At 43.3% G+C, this 17,316-nt stretch overlaps 1 protein-coding gene across 3 annotated transcripts in view; it reads right to left on the bottom strand.

Annotated features, from left to right (window-relative positions):
* The window catches only part of ESRP1 (epithelial splicing regulatory protein 1), a 384,375-nt gene that overhangs the window by 251,006 nt on the left and 116,053 nt on the right, over positions 1-17,316 (bottom strand). For all 3 annotated transcript variants that reach the window (XM_086966011.1, XM_086966012.1, XM_086966013.1), the window contains exons 5-6: positions 15,808-15,906; positions 8,122-8,176 (exon numbers count right to left, since the gene is read on the bottom strand). In XM_086966011.1, the coding sequence (XP_086822137.1) occupies positions 8,122-8,176; positions 15,808-15,906 (154 nt within the window). The remainder of the gene's footprint in view (positions 1-8,121; positions 8,177-15,807; positions 15,907-17,316) is intronic.

Below are 17,316 nucleotides of genomic sequence, written 5' to 3'. Positions count from 1 at the left end.
TTTGAAAAACAACATGTATATAACTATTATATTAAACTAAATCAGTGATGTTTACAGTCAGGATCGGGGTTAGTCTTAGTAAAGATTTAAAATGAGTCCAATGTAATTTAACGGACTAGGGTATGAATTAATTTACATTTATTTATTTAAAAGTACATTATTTCAATTCAGTTAACTATAGGTATGATGTTATCATGACAACTTCAACTTGGTTATTTTATTTAATTAACTAAATTAAAGTAAATAGATTTATGACACAAATTATGCATTTATTCTAATTAAGTAACTTTATTTAGAGATGTATTAGCGTTATAATAAAGTAACTGTTTTAAATAATGTATGCAGTGTAAAGGATAATAGTAATGAGATGTCATGTAGTTAGATTAAGGAAATAATTAGCACTATGATAAACTTGAGGAATGAGGTCAAAATAAAGGTGGTAAAGTGAAGCATTTTTAATATCTATAACTGATGAGATTAAAGTGGGATGAAGTAAAGGTGGGGGAAGTAAAGAAATGTAGAAGGATCAATAGTAGAAGCAAATATATACAACATCCACTCATGAGCTTTATGACAAAAAAGGATAATTTTCCCTTTTTAAGTCATGCAACAATGTGAAGAAATTGATTAATGAGCCTCATTAAAGCTTTCAAACTTTGAAAACAAGATCTCTGATGTCATTAGCACCGAGACCGCCCTGATCGCAGCCACCGATGACATCCGAGCTCTGCTCGACAACGGAGAAACAGCGGCCCTCATCCTCCTAGACCTCTCCGCGGCCTACAACACTGTCTCCCACCGTACCATAGTACAGCGCCTCAGCAACGTCGGAGTCCAGGAGAAGGCACTGGAGTGGATCATCTCCTTCCTCGCCGGAAGGAGACAGAGAGTCCGCCTCCCTCCGTTCAGATCTGAAGCCACCAAAGTCATCTGCGGCGTTCCTCAAGGCTCCTCGCTCAGTCCAACCCTCTTCAACATCTACATGAGCCCCCTCGCAGACATCGTACGCCCGCACAACCTCAACATCATCTCCTACGCTGACGACACCCAGCTGATCCTCTCCCTCACCAACGACCCTGCCACCGCCAGAACCAACCTTCACGAAGTGATGAAAGAGGTAGCCGAATGGATGAAGAACAGCCGCCTGAAACTGAACTCGGACAAGACGGAAGTCCTCATCCTGGGATCCTCACCCTCCGCCTGGGACGACTCCTGGTGGCCCCCCGCCCTAGGCAGCGCACCCAAACCAACAGACCACGCACGCAACCTGGGCTTCATCCTGGACTCCTCCCTCTCCATGACCAGACAAGTCAACGCTGTCTCCTCGTCATGCTTCAACATCCTGCGCATGCTACGTAAGATCTTCCGGTGGATCCCCACCGAGACCAGGAAGACGGTCACCCAGGCCCTCGTCACCAGCCGTCTGGACTACGGCAACTCCCTCTACGCCGGAACCACCGCCAAACTCCAGAAGAGACTCCAGCGGATCCAGAACGCCTCAGCACGACTCATCCTGGACATCCCCCGTCGCAGCCACATCTCCGGACATCTGAGAGACCTGCACTGGCTCCTGGTCAACAAGAGAATCACCTTCCGACTCCTCACCCACGCACACAAAGCCCTACACAACCCAGGCCCAGGATACCTCAACAGCCGCCTCAACTTCTACGCTCCCAATTGCCAGATTCGATCGACCGGCCACGCCCTCGCCGCCGTCCCCCGCATCCGAAGAGCCACCACAGGGGGACGGTCCTTCTCCTACCTCGCCGCCAAGACATGGAACTCCCTCCCGACCCACCTCCGCCTGACCCAGGACCACCTCGCCTTCAGGAAGCAACTCAAGACCTGGCTGTTCGAGCAGTAGCGGACCTCCCTCCCCTAGCGCCTTGAGACCCTCTGGGTGAGTAGTGCACTATATAAATGCTTTGATTGATTGATTAGAGGAGAGCAAATTCTGTTTTTAGGCAATGATATAGAGTAATTGAAGAGAATATTACATTTAGATACCGAAAACGCACATTTTTGTTTGTAAAATCATTTGATGGTTCATCGTGACCCAAGGAAACAGAGTGAGTGATATGTAGATTAGTGTCAGAGCCTTCCCACAATAATTAAAGTCAACAGTTTTGCACTGTGAGTCAAAAGGGCCAAATGACCTGACTGACAGGGCATCTGATCTGGGGCCAGCTTGTGACTGCAACATTAGATGTACAGGGGACTTTAGCTGACCAATATTTCCTGTGGAAAAAAAGCTTGACTTCATTGGATCTTTTTTCTGATTATATGAATGTAATCTCAAATACATTTGAAAAATCGGGTTCAAAGGCCAATCATAGGTCTGGGTCTGTCATAAAGATCTGTTTTGTTTCTATGTAGGGCAGAGTCATTAAAACGTACCACTCAATCATGTGGGGACGTAGAGCTGGCCGTCAAAGAATTCTATGAATAAATATAGTTAGTCCGAGGACTGCTGATGATAACGATCTAATTACAAGCATTACTAGATTTTAGCATAACACAGATTTGCTTTCCTAAACAGGTTCCAAATTTCAACAATATAAATTAGGGGGAGGGGCAAACAGCTGTTGATGACAGGTGCACTTGGGTAAGCAAGATGTCCTGCTCAATAAAGTATCTTGCAGTCATCGGACCGTCCTCACCATCTCAACAAAGGAAACTAATCTCCCTGATCTGAAATGACCATGGGACAGCTAAAGAGACCCCATTTCTGGGCACAAAAGCAGTAAAAGAGACCGCAGCCTAGTAACAGCATCACACTCATGATGGGGCTGGGACCTGGTTAACAGAGATATTCAAAAAAGAGTTGTGAGACTATAAGAAGAAAGAACCAGAGTTGGCAGGCCTGATGCCCGAAGGGTCCAATGTACTGGATAAATAACTGTCTCTACAAGTTTGAATCACCCAGGCCGAACAAGGATCAAGTATCAAACACCAAAATTGCTTGGAATAAAGGAGGAGTCAGATAACATACTAGTGGCAACACCTTTGAGGGATCAAGAAATGATCCTGCTCAAACATAACATTTACAGACTGATAGATTACATCAGTACTCTTACCTGAGCTGGAATGACAGTAAATGGGTGGTCCTTCGAAAAATCTATATATATGCTTATTTATATAGACAAGGTGTAGCTCTTCTGCTACTTCAAGAGACCCACTATATCATGGAGGGAAATACTAGATTGCAGAAACGTTGAAAGATGCACATCTCTTATCCTCTTGTTGATCAAACCTTGGAACCCCTTCACAATGACTAAAGAAAGAACAGAACTGGAGTGAAGGTACATAGTGGTGGAAGAGAGATTACAATTTCTTGTAAAGTGTACATGGTGCATGAACTGCAACCCTGCAGTTTCTAATGCTGTGAGGCTCATCCTTGGCAATGGCTGAGGGTTAAATATGTGGGGAAACTCTGCTGCTTACGGTCTCAAACTTTGTAGATTCAGTTTTCTTATGCTCAAGACCTGCTGGTAATCACACATGACCCATAATGGACAAAACGCAGTACTATTGCAATGTCTTCAATGCCATTGTTGCTAAGTCTTCAGCATCATATGCAGTAGCTGAACCTCTACTAAGGCAGAGGAGTGTCGCCCCACTGCTTCAGCTGCTAGCTGAATACAAAAAACAAAATGATAACGTTCCGTTATCATCATTTTGCTTTTTGTATTCCGCTTGCAGTTGACGGGGTAGGGCGTGCTGGGCTCACCCCCACCTCACAGGGAGGAGGAGTGGCGGCAGCACTAAAAGTACGCAGAATGCTTCGGCCGTCCATCTCGGGTAGGCCAAAGCATCAAGCTGCAGTACAGCCTGGGTGAAGAACATGCCCAGCCTGCCAGCCCCTGTTTGAGCGTCGAACCTCGGCGCTCAGACCAATCACAACGCTGCTAAGGGAGCGTTGTGATTGGCCTGGGGATTCTGGGAGGCTGTGTGCGTTGCTTCCTGGTTCCAAGCTGCTCCAGAGTGAAGGGAGGTGAGGTGGTGGTTGGCGGTATGAAGGGAAGTGGTATTTTTTTTATCCCCTGTCCTCCATCGGGCCCCCGCCTCACCACCCTTTTAAGTAGCAGCCGCTAGTGATCATATGTAACTATGCCAGAACAAAGGAGCTAGAATGGTCTCTGGTATAACCCAGCAGGACACACAACTCCAGTATCAGTGCAAAAAACTCATCAACTTAACACCCCAGTTTACATCAAGAACAAGGTTATAACCCATAGACTTAAATGAGAACCCTGCTCAGCAGAAACGTTTACAAATGAAATACTAAGGCTTGGGGTGGCTGGTAGGAGCCTTTTCTATCCGGCAGCTGGAGCGGAGAACAACCACACATTTGAGCAACAGGAGGGTTTTTTGCTCTTAGGACACTGTTAACCCATTGGCTGCTTCCGCTTTTTTGCGGCAGTGCAGCCGTTTTAAAAAACGGGCGCGGTCGCGTCAGCCATTGGCCGACGTCAGCACCAGCGAGGTATAGAATTGGCTTGGTAGTTTAGTCTGCCCTGTTCCCATGATGCACTGGGCCAGGGACAGACTGATTTGCATATAGCCAGGTTCTGAGCTGGGATGGGGCAGTGAGATAAATAACGGTGATGGATCAAGCCCTGATCTTTGGACTGGGTAAGAGTGGTCTGCTTAATTCAGACACTCTGTTCATCACCACCCCCTTTTCAGAATCGTTTTTGGCCACTATAGGTGTGGCAGGGTATACTCAGACATGAGTCCCTTTCTCACTGCTCCATCAGGATTCAAGTAAGCCGGGCCGAAGACGGCTGAAATGCCAGAAACCGGTCCCCGGTAGCTTGTCTCCTTTCTGGTGAAGAATTGGCTTGGTAGTTTAGTCTGCCCTGTTCCCATGATGCACTGGGCCAGGGACAGACTGATTTGCATATAGCCAGGTTCTGAGCTGGGATGGGGCAGTGAGATAAATAACGGTGATGGATCAAGCCCTGATCTTTGGACTGGGTAAGAGTGGTCTGCTTAATTCAGACACTCTGTTCATCACCACCCCCTTTTCAGAATCGTTTTTGGCCACTATAGGTGTGGCAGGGTATACTCAGACATGAGTCCCTTTCTCACTGCTCCATCAGGATTCAAGTAAGCCGGGCCGAAGATGGCTGAAATGCCAGAAACCGGTCCCCGGTAGCTTGTCTCCTTTCTGGGGAAGAATTGGCTTGGTAGTTTAGTCTGCCCTGTTCCCATGATGCACTGGGCCAGGGACAGACTGATTTGCATATAGCCAGGTTCTGAGCTGCGATGGGGCAGTGAGATAAATAACGGTGATGGATCAAGCCCTGATCTTTGGACTGGGTCTGCTTAATTCAGACACTCTGTTCATCACCACCCCCTTTTCAGAATCATTGACCAACGGCATCATCCAACGGGTTAATAGGGGAAACATCCTAAACAAAGACGTTTGAATAACGAATGGCCTGAACCCCGAACCCCGAACAAAGACCAATCATTTAACCACGACTTCCTTTACAACGACTTACATAAACCACATCTGCAGCCACTCTGACAAGAGTCATTCGGCAATAGGCATGCGTCTTCATCCACGAGTCTAAATTAGTCTTTCTACAGATGCTTTATTTAGCAACTACGCCATCTACTGGCCAATCCCCGTGCTCACGCCTCCTCTCACTCCTTCGTACTCTGTGGGAATCACAGATTCCACAATATATATATATAATATGTTCTGATTACATCCTGCCAGTTACCAATTCTAGTAATTTATGTAAATGAAGCATGCAGGGTTGGGGTAATATTAATGCAACAACACGCTCCCTCCCTCCGGGGGAATAAAAATTGCCCTTGGCTCCTTCCCTCCTCAGCATGCTCTGTTTGGACACAAGGTTCCGCCACCCCAGGTCTCTCTGCCCCTCCTCACACATGCTGAGACACCGAAGACCCTCAGATGTCGCCTCCTGAGGTTCTGTAAAATTCTGCCTTGTCCCATGAGGTTATGGTTCCGTCGCCATTTTGGTGATGTTGTACCGTATCTAGTGAGTACGGCTAATATGGAATGAATTTGTCACGTTAACTAGCGAGTTCATTACGTATTCAGAGACTTTGTCTTGAATATGGGTTCCATTTTGTCCGTGCCCCCATTTTGTGTTGCCCTCACGTAGGCCGTGGAGGTAACCGAACGAACAAAGTTGCATGGGCTTCGCTGTTCATGTACATATTAACTAGGCCTTTTCTGACTTGCGAGTGGATGGTGAGACGCTGAACCCCGTCACCAGAAACGGACCTTTTGCTAAGCCAATTCCTCTAGCTGATCGTTGTCTGAAATTGCCAATCACTGTTCAAGATATCGTTAACTTTTAGTTCTCTTGCACATATCTTATCCTACTCAATATCTGAATTGCTTCTTTATGTCTTTTCATTACATGGGTAGTGCTTTCAATTATGGGTTTGTCCGGCTCGTGGAAATTGAATTTGGGACATTCCTAATAATTAACTTGTGGGTTGGTACAATGTAAATCGAGCTTTTTATGATGTGATAATGTGTGGGAAAAAGTATTCTATTTGTCAGTGTTTGTCGCAGTGGGTGTGCAATAATAATGAGCAAAATGTGGATAAAAAGTGATATCTTGCTCTACGGAAATGGAGCAGTTTCCGGAGTTGTACACTGTGTTGTATTGCTGGGATTACTGTTACTAACTGCAGCTAATAAATTTGATCTCGGACGCCATCCAGAAGTATTCTGTGTCTCTGTGTACCAAGACAAGTGAACTCGAAGACTTTGGGCGTGCCCCTGGCGCCTCTGGGTTCTAAAACCCGATTCTTCACTCCTCAGAGAGTCTTTCATCTGAACTCCTCCCTCCCAATGAGAACCCTCCACCCCGCCTTTCGACGCTTCCCACCCTTCCTAGCCACACGCATGAGGCTGGCTTCAGAGAGTGGAGGAGCGGCGTAGACAGGTAGAGACGGGAGGGCATGCATGTTACCCCCCCACCCATTAATATGTAGTGTGGACCCGGGGGTCATATGGAGACAGGCTGCACCCATCATCTTGCCTGATCACCACACTTTTTTCCGTTCCCCACCATTGCCCCACATTTCACCACTGCCCTCCCTCGCCTACATGGTTATGCCCCCTCGCCAGCACATTGCTTAGGAACGGAGGAAGATGAGAAACAAAGTAGTGGGGCAGTGAGAGAGAGGTTACTGGCAGTGAAGTATAGGGTTACGGAATAAGGGACAGTGAATACAGTTAGAAGGAGGAAGAACATTTGGAGTCTCTGAATGTGAGTGAGAGATGACCTGGGGCAGCGAGGGAGTGACTTGCCCTGAATGAGGCCGTTTGCGGCCAAACATTGAAGGATGCATCAGGTAGATCATGTATGGCTCACGACATCAATGAGGAGGGGTCAGATATCAGGGGACCGGATATCGACTGTGAATAGTTGGTATCGGGTTATTGAAGTGACTGGGTGTCCTAAAGTGAACAATTATGTGTTCCGAACAGGATGTGTGGGCTTTCTGGACTGTTACAGATGGGTTTCTTGACAGGGTTTTTGGGGCAGTGAATAAGGCAGTAAATGGAGCGTATGGAAATGAAGGCGTTATCTCGGACAGTGATTGAGGTTGTATCCTTAAAATGTTAAAAACATGCGGATTAAAAAAACAGTGGTGAAAATGGGTAATGAGCAATTTAAATATATTTCGTGGTTTAGGAACTCGTAAACAATGAAGTTGTTTGGCATTCCTCTTGGTTTAGCCTTCATGGTTAAGGAATTTGTGGTTCAGGCAGTAGTTGTTCAATCATACATCCTGTTACTAGCAGTGATATAGTTCTGGAGATGCTCTCTGGGTCTGTGAATGCTCTGCATAAATGAACCATCTTTGGAATAGACTGGACTCCTCGCCAAACCATGCAGCTGCCATTGCATCAGTCTGTCTGTCTGTCTTGTTATGACCCTTGTTTTCTAAGCAAGCACAACACATGTTCTGAACTTCTGAGTCTTTGCCAGTCCAACAAACAGACTTGCCAACCTCTGGGTGGTCAGTGGCTCAGTTTGACGAAACTGCTGGGCAACATTATTTTCAAACTTCTTTGGAACTTTCACAGACACACAGAAAACCAGTATCTTAACTTACCAGGTACCAGCTTCAAATGTGTAGTTTACACTTTCCGGATCGGAAAACCTGTGATCTAAAAAAACACATATATTAACGCCTTGAAGAAAACAAAAAAAGCAAGTGCATGCAAACACGAATAATGTCAGAATAACCTGTAATTACAACGTGACATTTCCTGTAAATCCCCAGGCAGGACAGCATTCATTGACCGTCTCGCCACAGGCAGAAAAGAAGGCTGTGTCTAGTACAAGCAGGCAGCGTCACACAGTCTTATGTCACAGTGACTGACTGAAGCAAAAACGTTGTAATAATAAATCTTCATATGGAGTTATATAATTGGCAGGTTCTTGCGGGCACGCAATGCTTGGCAGGTAGTGATTAATTTCATATTTCTTAATGAAACCGGACGACGGTTTTGAAAGCATGCGACCTAGGAATGCAGTTAGGCAGGAGGCTCAGAAAGCAGGCACAAAGCTTGTGTTGCTTTCTAGTGATAAAGCATAATTAACACGTTTACAATTGTGAAAAATGAACATCAATGTATTCTCACTACAGAAATACCCCCAATAGAGGCTTTCTGCAGAGGTTACCGACTCTGACCGTTTACTATTTTATGCTAATCAGAACCTTCGAAGACGGTGGTTCTTCAACTGTGGTCCGCGGACCCCTGGGGTCCACCATGCAATCTCAGGTGCCTGCGACTATTTGAAAAATATATTTATGTATTTATTATATTTAGTAATATTTATTAGATTAATAAAAGTTATATACTTCAATTCAATTCCTTTATTCGGTTTCCATGAAAATACAAAAACCATAAAAGTACAGTTTTAAAAAAACATTGATTAGAAAGTTTAATTTCATTTTCTACTTACAATAAATAGTTTAAAAAATTACAAAATCAAGTAATGAAGTGCGTTACAGCAATAAAACGTAAATGCCAAGATTGAGAATCAATGTTCGAAGACAGTTAATACATCAATAAAGCATAAACAGAGAAGATCATATTCTCACACAGTGTGTGCGACATCAATTTCTACTCTAGGTTTTGTCTGTGCCTAACACAGAGCTTCAGAAATGGAGCAATATTTTTTGTAAAACACTCTGCGTCCAGAAATTGCAAGGCAAGGAACGGCATTGTCTCATACCCAAACTTTTTAAGATGGGTATTACCCAACTTCTCCTCAGCTCTTCTTTATAAAATTTACAGAACACAACCACATGCATTGATGATTGTGCCGATACATCGCCGCAGGGGCAGATTGACAAAGTTTTGGCCCAGTCATTCACTTTAGGGGAGGTTATAAGATGATGGAATATGTTCAGCCTGAACCTTGTCAGAACAAACCTATCATATCTACTCAGATTGTGTACGTTAGGTATGGCTGTATTGTTAAAGTGGTTTGAATCATTAGGTTATATTGGACTGGGCATTTATTTAAATCCGTAAGTAATCTGAGCCCCTCCAGATGACTCATGCACTGTTTTTTAATTAATTTCCTAGGAATCTGTGCTATCAGTACTGGATTATAATAGTACTTTGAAAGACCCAGATCAAGTAAGTCATTTATCACGTACATGAGCCACCCAATCTTATGTACATTATCAAGGCCAAGACAATCCTTCAGAAGCTCCTGATTGAATAATGTTTTAGGAGATGACCAGATACGATGCCATAGTAGGACTGGTTGTACTTTTATTATGTCAGTGATGTACGGTATACGGTATTCCCAGTTCTACATGGCAGTTATATGTCGAGGTACCTCATGGGACTGCATTTTCCACTTTTATACATTTAGCTTGGTATATCTGGAGCATCTCCACCGGTGGCCTCTTGCCTAGCCTGTGCGCAAAATTAACCAATGCCGTAGTGGTCCTCATAAAGAGGAGTTTCCTGGCATTTATTGCTTGCCTCCACGAACCCTTATCGTCGATTAAAATAGCTAAATAAGGGTGTGTAGTGGTAGATTCTAAGTTTACTTTTTCTATAAAAATGTTGTACTGTTTCTTCCTCCCTGCCCCACAGCTCATTACAAATGTATTTTTGATGTTGATGTTTAAATCTAAATTTGCCATAAAAATGTGATACCTATTAAGGGCACGTTGTAGTTCTAGAGAAGTTCGGGCTAAAATCACAGCATCATTCGCATAGAGTAGTGCAGGTATTGGGCGCTTCTGTAGCAGAGTTAGATCCTGGCACCCCTCCGACATGGCCTGTTCAAGGCCGTTTGTAAAGAGTGTAAAAAGGAAGGGTGCCAGGACACAACCCTGCCTAACCCTCCTCTCTACTTTGAACGATACAGTGAGCTCCCCGCCTGCACCAAACCTCACCCTAGCCGTGGCATTCGCATACAGTTCTCTTAGAAAATTAACTATGGATCTCCACACCCATCATTTCTAAAGTTCTCCAAAGTTTAGCATGACTTACACAATCGAATGCAGCAGTCAGGTCTACATAGGCCATATATAACTCCCTCCCCCCCCCCTTTGCATTCACATATTTTTCCATAGTGCCCAGACCTTCCCTTAACCCGAATTGGAGGTCGGGCAGTACTGTATTGTCATCCACCCATTGCTGTAAGCAGTTAAGGATGATACAGCATGCCACTTTACCCAAAGAATCTAGTAAGGATATAGGGCGGTAGCAGGCCGGATTCTGTCGGTCTCCTTTCTTAAATATCGGGACCAGGATTGATTCTGATCATGAGTCAATGAGCCCGACTGTACACGTGGCTTGTAACACTCGTCAGTATTGGTGTCCATAGGTCCATGTTGTATTTAAAAAGATCAACTGGAACCCCATTGGGGCCTGGAGCCTTCCCCCCTTTACTGGCCTTTAAAGCCCGCTCAACGTCCATTGGGATGATATCAAAACTATGGGAAAACTTACAGGGTTAAAATGAGGACTTATCTTAGCATTATCTTCTATCACATGATTCACATCAATGTTAAGACCAAACATTTGAGAGAAATGTTCTACCCAGTGCTTTTCATCAACAGCAATTTCAATTGTCGGCTTATTCCGGACTTCTGAGAGAAAGGGAAATTTAACAACCCTACAAAAGGCAGTGCTATCCTTGCTCCTACAGCTTTTAGGTAGTTCTTCCCAGGTTTCTTTTTTTAAATCAGCTTTTCTAGATTTTATAGCCTGGTTATATGCTTTTCTAAGCTGACTGGTTTCATATTTATCCCTCTCTTTATGTAGGGCAATTTTTGGCTCAAAATATGCCTTTGCACAGGTCTTGTTAAACCAACCTTTGCTCTTACCTTTCCTTTGTTTTTGTTGGACGCTCATGTTTCATTTATCACCTTTGTGATTTCCATAAAATTGCTTAGGACCTCTTGGTGTGAAATTGAGAAGTCCAAACATTTCATTATGGAATTTAGGGAATTTGTTTATACCACTTTTGTTGTTTGTTGTGGGTCAACTTTATCCCATTTAAGAGAGTACCCATTTATTCTGTCAATGGTCAAATTATTTTCCCCAAACTTTCTCTCTGACTTACTTCTGCCAGAGTTGGACAGACATAGTATTGAAACACTGTTTGGGAAATGGTCACCAACGGCATTATAATGAGTACTAAAATTCAGCAAACGGGACGCAAACCGATGTGGTACACAAATAAAATCTATATATAGATGCCATTAAAAGTTTGTGTTAAGGGAATTGGGGGTGACATTAATTCATTAGCAAAACCCAAATCCTATAAAAGTAATGGCTCATTTAGGCATTCGCCACATGTTGTGTGAGGGAAGTGGGCTAAGTTTATGCTGTTCTAATCTGTTAAACCACATGTTAGATTACCTTTTTCACCACATGGCGTTAAATGAAAGGCCCCCCCCATATAACAAAAACACTTTGGGTACACTTATTCTGAATTTCCAGGAGGGCAAAACTAATTTCTTTTAAGGTTGTGATCAACTGTTCCTTATACATGTTATTATAGAAATTGACCAGTACAAACATTTGTTTATTCACATTAAAGGTTAGGATTTGAAAGTTAGATTCTGACTTGGGGAAAATTATTTCCTTAATCTCCCAGAAATTCGAAATATAAACTATCAATGCTCCTTTAGCCCTTCCAGAAATAGAGGGAATCGCAGGCGTAAAATAAGTCTTGTACCCTTCAATGTGTATTACTATGGTGGCCCAGGTCTCTTGTAGACAGAGCACATGAATGAAATTTACCGATAAAATCAAGCCATAAGTCATTGCTAATTTTTGATCGTTAGCCCGCTATATTCCAGAATAGAATATTCAGAATTATTTCGTTAGTAATTCCTGCATGTTTGATGTCATGTACAGTCAACCCCAGTTGAGCTTCAACACTCTTCATGTTCCCCAGGGTTCCCAGTTCTTTCTCCGTAATTATGTGTGATACTAAGCCACTACTAACCTGCTCTCTTTCGGCATGGGGAATCTGGGGGGCGGATTGGTGATTCATTACTAAGTTTAAAGCCTGTGGGCTAGGATTGACAGTAATGTCTGAACAGAATGGTCCAGGGATAGCGTGTTCTACCCGAGTCCTGGAATGTGTAGGATATTGTTGATCCAGTCAATCTATTTCTTCAAGGCCTGAGAGGGTAGTAAACCTATTAAAAGTTCAAAGATTGTAATCATAACTTTGCAATGCCTCATAGTTTCTAAACTTCTTCCCTCTCACAACTCTATATGTCGGGGGTAAAAGGAACCCAGGGGGAGTACATTAATCCCTTCAGCTGATGCAAGGTTATTGCCACCTTTCCACTTATACTTAAAAAGCGAAAGGTAAAATTCAAAAATGTGTAAGTACTCTGTAAATGTGTAGGAATTTGAAATGGAGGCTAAAAAATGTAGTTGGTGTCCATAGTTTGATTCGTTGGAGCAGCCGGTCTACAGCAAACAGAATCTGGAATGGATGTTGTGTTGAAGCAGTGGTATGCATTGAAAAAAATGTGCAGACATTGGAGGAAAAAGGATACAGTGGCGTGCTACAGTCTAGTTTAAAAAAAAAAATTTAAGAGTTTTATATACCGCGAACTAGACCCGAAGATATCATAGTGCTTTACATGAGCACCAGTTTTGTTACACAAGGACACATTCATTTTTTGTTATGCACAGGGAGATTAAGTGATTTGCCCAGAATCACAGGATGTTGAGCATCGTTGCCGAGGCTCGAAACCAGTTCCCTAGCTTCGAGGTAGACCGCTCTAGCCGAAGGGCTACATCCTCTCCCCACTCATCTAGAAAGAAAACCAAATGTTCAAACGTTCCAACATTTACATTAAAATTTTGATTTCTGTAACATTTTTCATTTGTGCATTGAAATAAAGATGTCATAATGTGTATTTGTTTGATGTGTACTTCTGTCTGTATTTTTATGCATTGTTTTGAGGCTGTAATCGCAGAATTGTTTAGGCAGGGGGCCTTCAGCATCCAGTGGGAGTCCACAGAAGTCAAACGGTTAAGAACCGCTGACCTACTACTATCTTCAATGGCAATCAATTATGTTCTGGGTCCAATTCAAGGGTTATTTTTTTTGGGTTATTAATTTCATGCCCGATCAACTGCCAGTTTGCTTTCAGGACAGGCTTCCCTTGCAAAACCCAGTCAATCCACCTTAAGTTCCTCTGGGGTTGATCCTTCAGTCAGAAATCCTGCTTACCCCTTTGCACTATGCGGTCATGTCAACCGGGGTGGCAGATCTAATTCCATTCCTTGAGTGATGCTGAAAGTTACGTTATCCATCATTCTAGTTCGCCTCACATGGCTGCTTATTTCGCTTAGGCTTCCTCCTATTTCTTGTTCATTTCCTTTCTTTTCCCCTGCTTTTGTAATGCCAACAATACCTTATTTAAAGAGGAACTCGTTTTGTACGGCAAATAAAGGATTAGTATGATAAAACTTCCACCCTAGCCCTTGGATAACAAGAACCTTCTTGTGTGTGCTCAGGCGTGCAGCCTTTCACAAGAGATCTTTCCTGTCCTTTGTTAAGCACAGCCACAAGGTCAAGCTTTGAGAGATAGCATCTGGTCAAATAACCGGATTTAAGACCTTTTATGGGTCACAACATATGTTGCTGAACTCTCTAAAGAAGACGTTTGTTGGGAGGTGAAGCAAGTGGCACACAGGGTTCAAGGACAACAGACTCTACAGGGCAGCTCTACTCCCTCTTAGCTTCTTTTCTCACTGCTTAGACAACACGTGACAGGGTCTAGCAGGCCTGGGATGGAGCAGCTCAGGAAACCCCAATCAGCACCTGAGCAGAGGAAGGCACAGTTGGATTTCCTCTGGTCCTGCCCACCAAGCAACAGTCTGGAAGGCAAAGGAAAACTCCCCAGCAATTAACAATAGAACCATAGCATTCGTTTTAAGTTCTTCATGTGTGCTCAGACTTTTGATCACTCATTTATCTAATCTAAGTAGCATTATATTCCAAAGTGTAAATCGAGGGACTTTTCCTACAATAGCAGCAGGTGTCTGGGCCTATTTTGCTGTTGGTGTCCACTGTTGCTTAAAAGGCATGGGCATTAGGACACATCTGCAGGAATTAGGTCATTTATGGAGCATGCGGTCATGCTGATCAAACTACCTTCTCTGGAGTAGCGTCTACCGTCTCTTAGACCTAAAACAACTGCCCTCCTTTCAATACAAATGCAATATGGAGGTGACAGGATGCATTGTCACTACAGTTCATTTTGTAAAGAGTAGGGCAGAAGGAACCTGAGTGGCAGGCGTTCTACTAAGAGCACAGTGAGGCAGAATGTCAGGGCATTGTGCGCCTCCGTGCCCGCAGTAACCATGCACTACAAGATACACTGTGGTTAGCTTTAACAAAAGCAGGCCTTTGTTGAAGTAAAGTGGTGATTTGTTGTAAGGGCAAGATTTGGGATATACGAAGGGTCAGATACAAATTCTATCCAATAAGGGCCCCACAGGAGAACCAGCACACTAGAGGGGGGTAGTCTTTGACCTGATAACATTTTGGAAGTAATTTATATATTTGGTGGACGTACAGTGTGAAAGTCAATGTAGTGCAATACACAAGAGCACTGCATACAAAAGTGCAGGTGTATTGTATTAACAGCACACAGAAGTAAAGTTTAGTGCATGTAGTAAGGGAGATGCCGGGTGTACTGCACTACAAACGAAGTGTGGGCCGGCCCATCTGTGATAGAGTCGTTTTTCATGTTTTACAAGCTCTCAATACCTGCGCGGGAACAGAAGCACGCTTGGGGAGGGCATCCATCGGGTTTAAACTTAGATAACGATAAACCAGTCTTCTCTTAGCACTGGGGTAGAGTGCGTCCGCAGAAACAATCACTTTTCAGCCATCTGATTCATTTAAATTCTATAGAGTCACAAGTATTACAGGTTATGTTCTTCTCAGGGCTCCAAAGACCACAACAAGATGTTGCTAATCTGGTTAGTATGATCTGACCATACAATCTAAGACTTATTATAGATAGCAGGGTCAAATGCAGAGCCCCTGCACGCGCTATCAAGAACCCAAGATGGAGTGGATACAGCACATGGGTGTGAGTTATCGGGATTGCAGGGGGTCTGCATGGTGCAATGCAGGAGATGCCGTCTTTGACATACCGTTCGAGATGCATTATCTTGTAGACCAGCACAGGTCCACACTACACATCCTCTGTAAAGTATGAATCATACTAACACATCAAAGTATTTCAGTCAATGAAAAGATCTCAAACACAACTTACTATAAGGCTCAGAAATCAGTGTTAGGATAATATATCCCATATCTTCAACTTCTGAAGCTCCATCTCGATCCACTGAACTATGTTCGTCTAGATTTAAATCTGTGGACCTCAGTTAAGGATAAAAGTAAGTTAACAGGAAAAAAAAGACACGAGCAAGAATATGCAGGAATCACTGCACAGCACGTTTCATCCACATCAAAGCACAACAGCGGATGGTCTCTACCTGTAAGCCACACACAGTGAAGAATGTGGTGTATGTAACACATGCTTGCAGGACATGAAAGCATATTTATCTCCAAAACAAATGGCCAGTAAAACGATTACTCAATACTCTGTCATGAAAACACACTCCCAGTGCTTCAACATCACCTTTTGTGCCTAAAGTGTTCACCCTCCGGCAATTTCATTAGTTTGCTTCATGTCAACATCCAATTTCATTTGCGCTTCCTATTTCAATTTAAAATGCATATTGAAGAAAATAAAGCAATACATTTAAATTAAGTTAAAAGAATAGCACAATTGCAAGATCAAAATGTTTAGAACACATTTTGCTTCGCAGGGCAGATCAGAATAGTGCAGAGAGAGCAGTGACACAGGGAAGGGAGGGAGGCAAAAAAGGAGATGGAATGAGCGCTACTTCACAGCACAGCACACTTCCACTCTAAGTGTATACTTCACTATTAGTACCCCATTAGAAAGTCAAATAGGCAGTCGATCTGCATGACATGCTATATTCTGTAGTTCAATTGCTGTGGTCTGGCAGAAACATAAGGTCACAGATAAGGAAATTAAGAGGACACGATTGAAAAAGCATTTTTGAACAGACTCTTCTCATGTACTCAATCTGAAGTCAGTAATGTCAGGCCAAAATCTTCTCTTATGTTTCCCCCAGACTGAGGGTTTAAAACCTATGAAGAAAGCAAGTATTAGGACTTTGTGTTCACTTTGGTCACCATGAAGTACACGGTCCTCAAGAGAGTTTGCGCCTTCCCCTGGGTTTGAAATGTATTAGTTTAAATTAGGAGCAATAACGTCTAAAGTACATGATGTTCTATATATTGCAATATTGGTGAAGCAATGAACTCCACGTGCCTAATGGATCTGCATTAGTCTTAAATATGTTCTCACTCTTTACATATCTATGTACACAACCCTCTTCCTCCATTAAAGGCACCCAATTACCTCCTCCTTGGTATCTTAACCTCTGGTGCCAAGGAGGTTAGTCTATGGCTCAAGCCGGTTTAAAAATAGTCTGCCCAAACAGTGGATCAGGGACAATGACAGGAGGACTGCTTGAACGACAAGTTCTGTACATGCTTAGTGGATCCCAAACCAAAGCAGCTGCACAGAAGCACAATGGAATGCACAGACGGGACTAATGTGATTAGGTACAAGAGGTTTACACCAGGTAAGTGCAAAAGTTGGGAGAAAGACACAATGTTTATTAAATATTTCTTACATACAAAATATTTCAATTTTGCAAAGAGCAAGGTTTGTTTCAAGGGCCCA

This window comes from Lissotriton vulgaris, chromosome 4_1 (assembly GCF_964263255.1).
Source record: "Lissotriton vulgaris chromosome 4_1, aLisVul1.2, whole genome shotgun sequence".
Taxonomy (NCBI): Eukaryota; Metazoa; Chordata; class Amphibia; order Caudata; family Salamandridae; genus Lissotriton; species Lissotriton vulgaris.
This window is presented reverse-complemented; position numbering and strand designations above follow the sequence as displayed.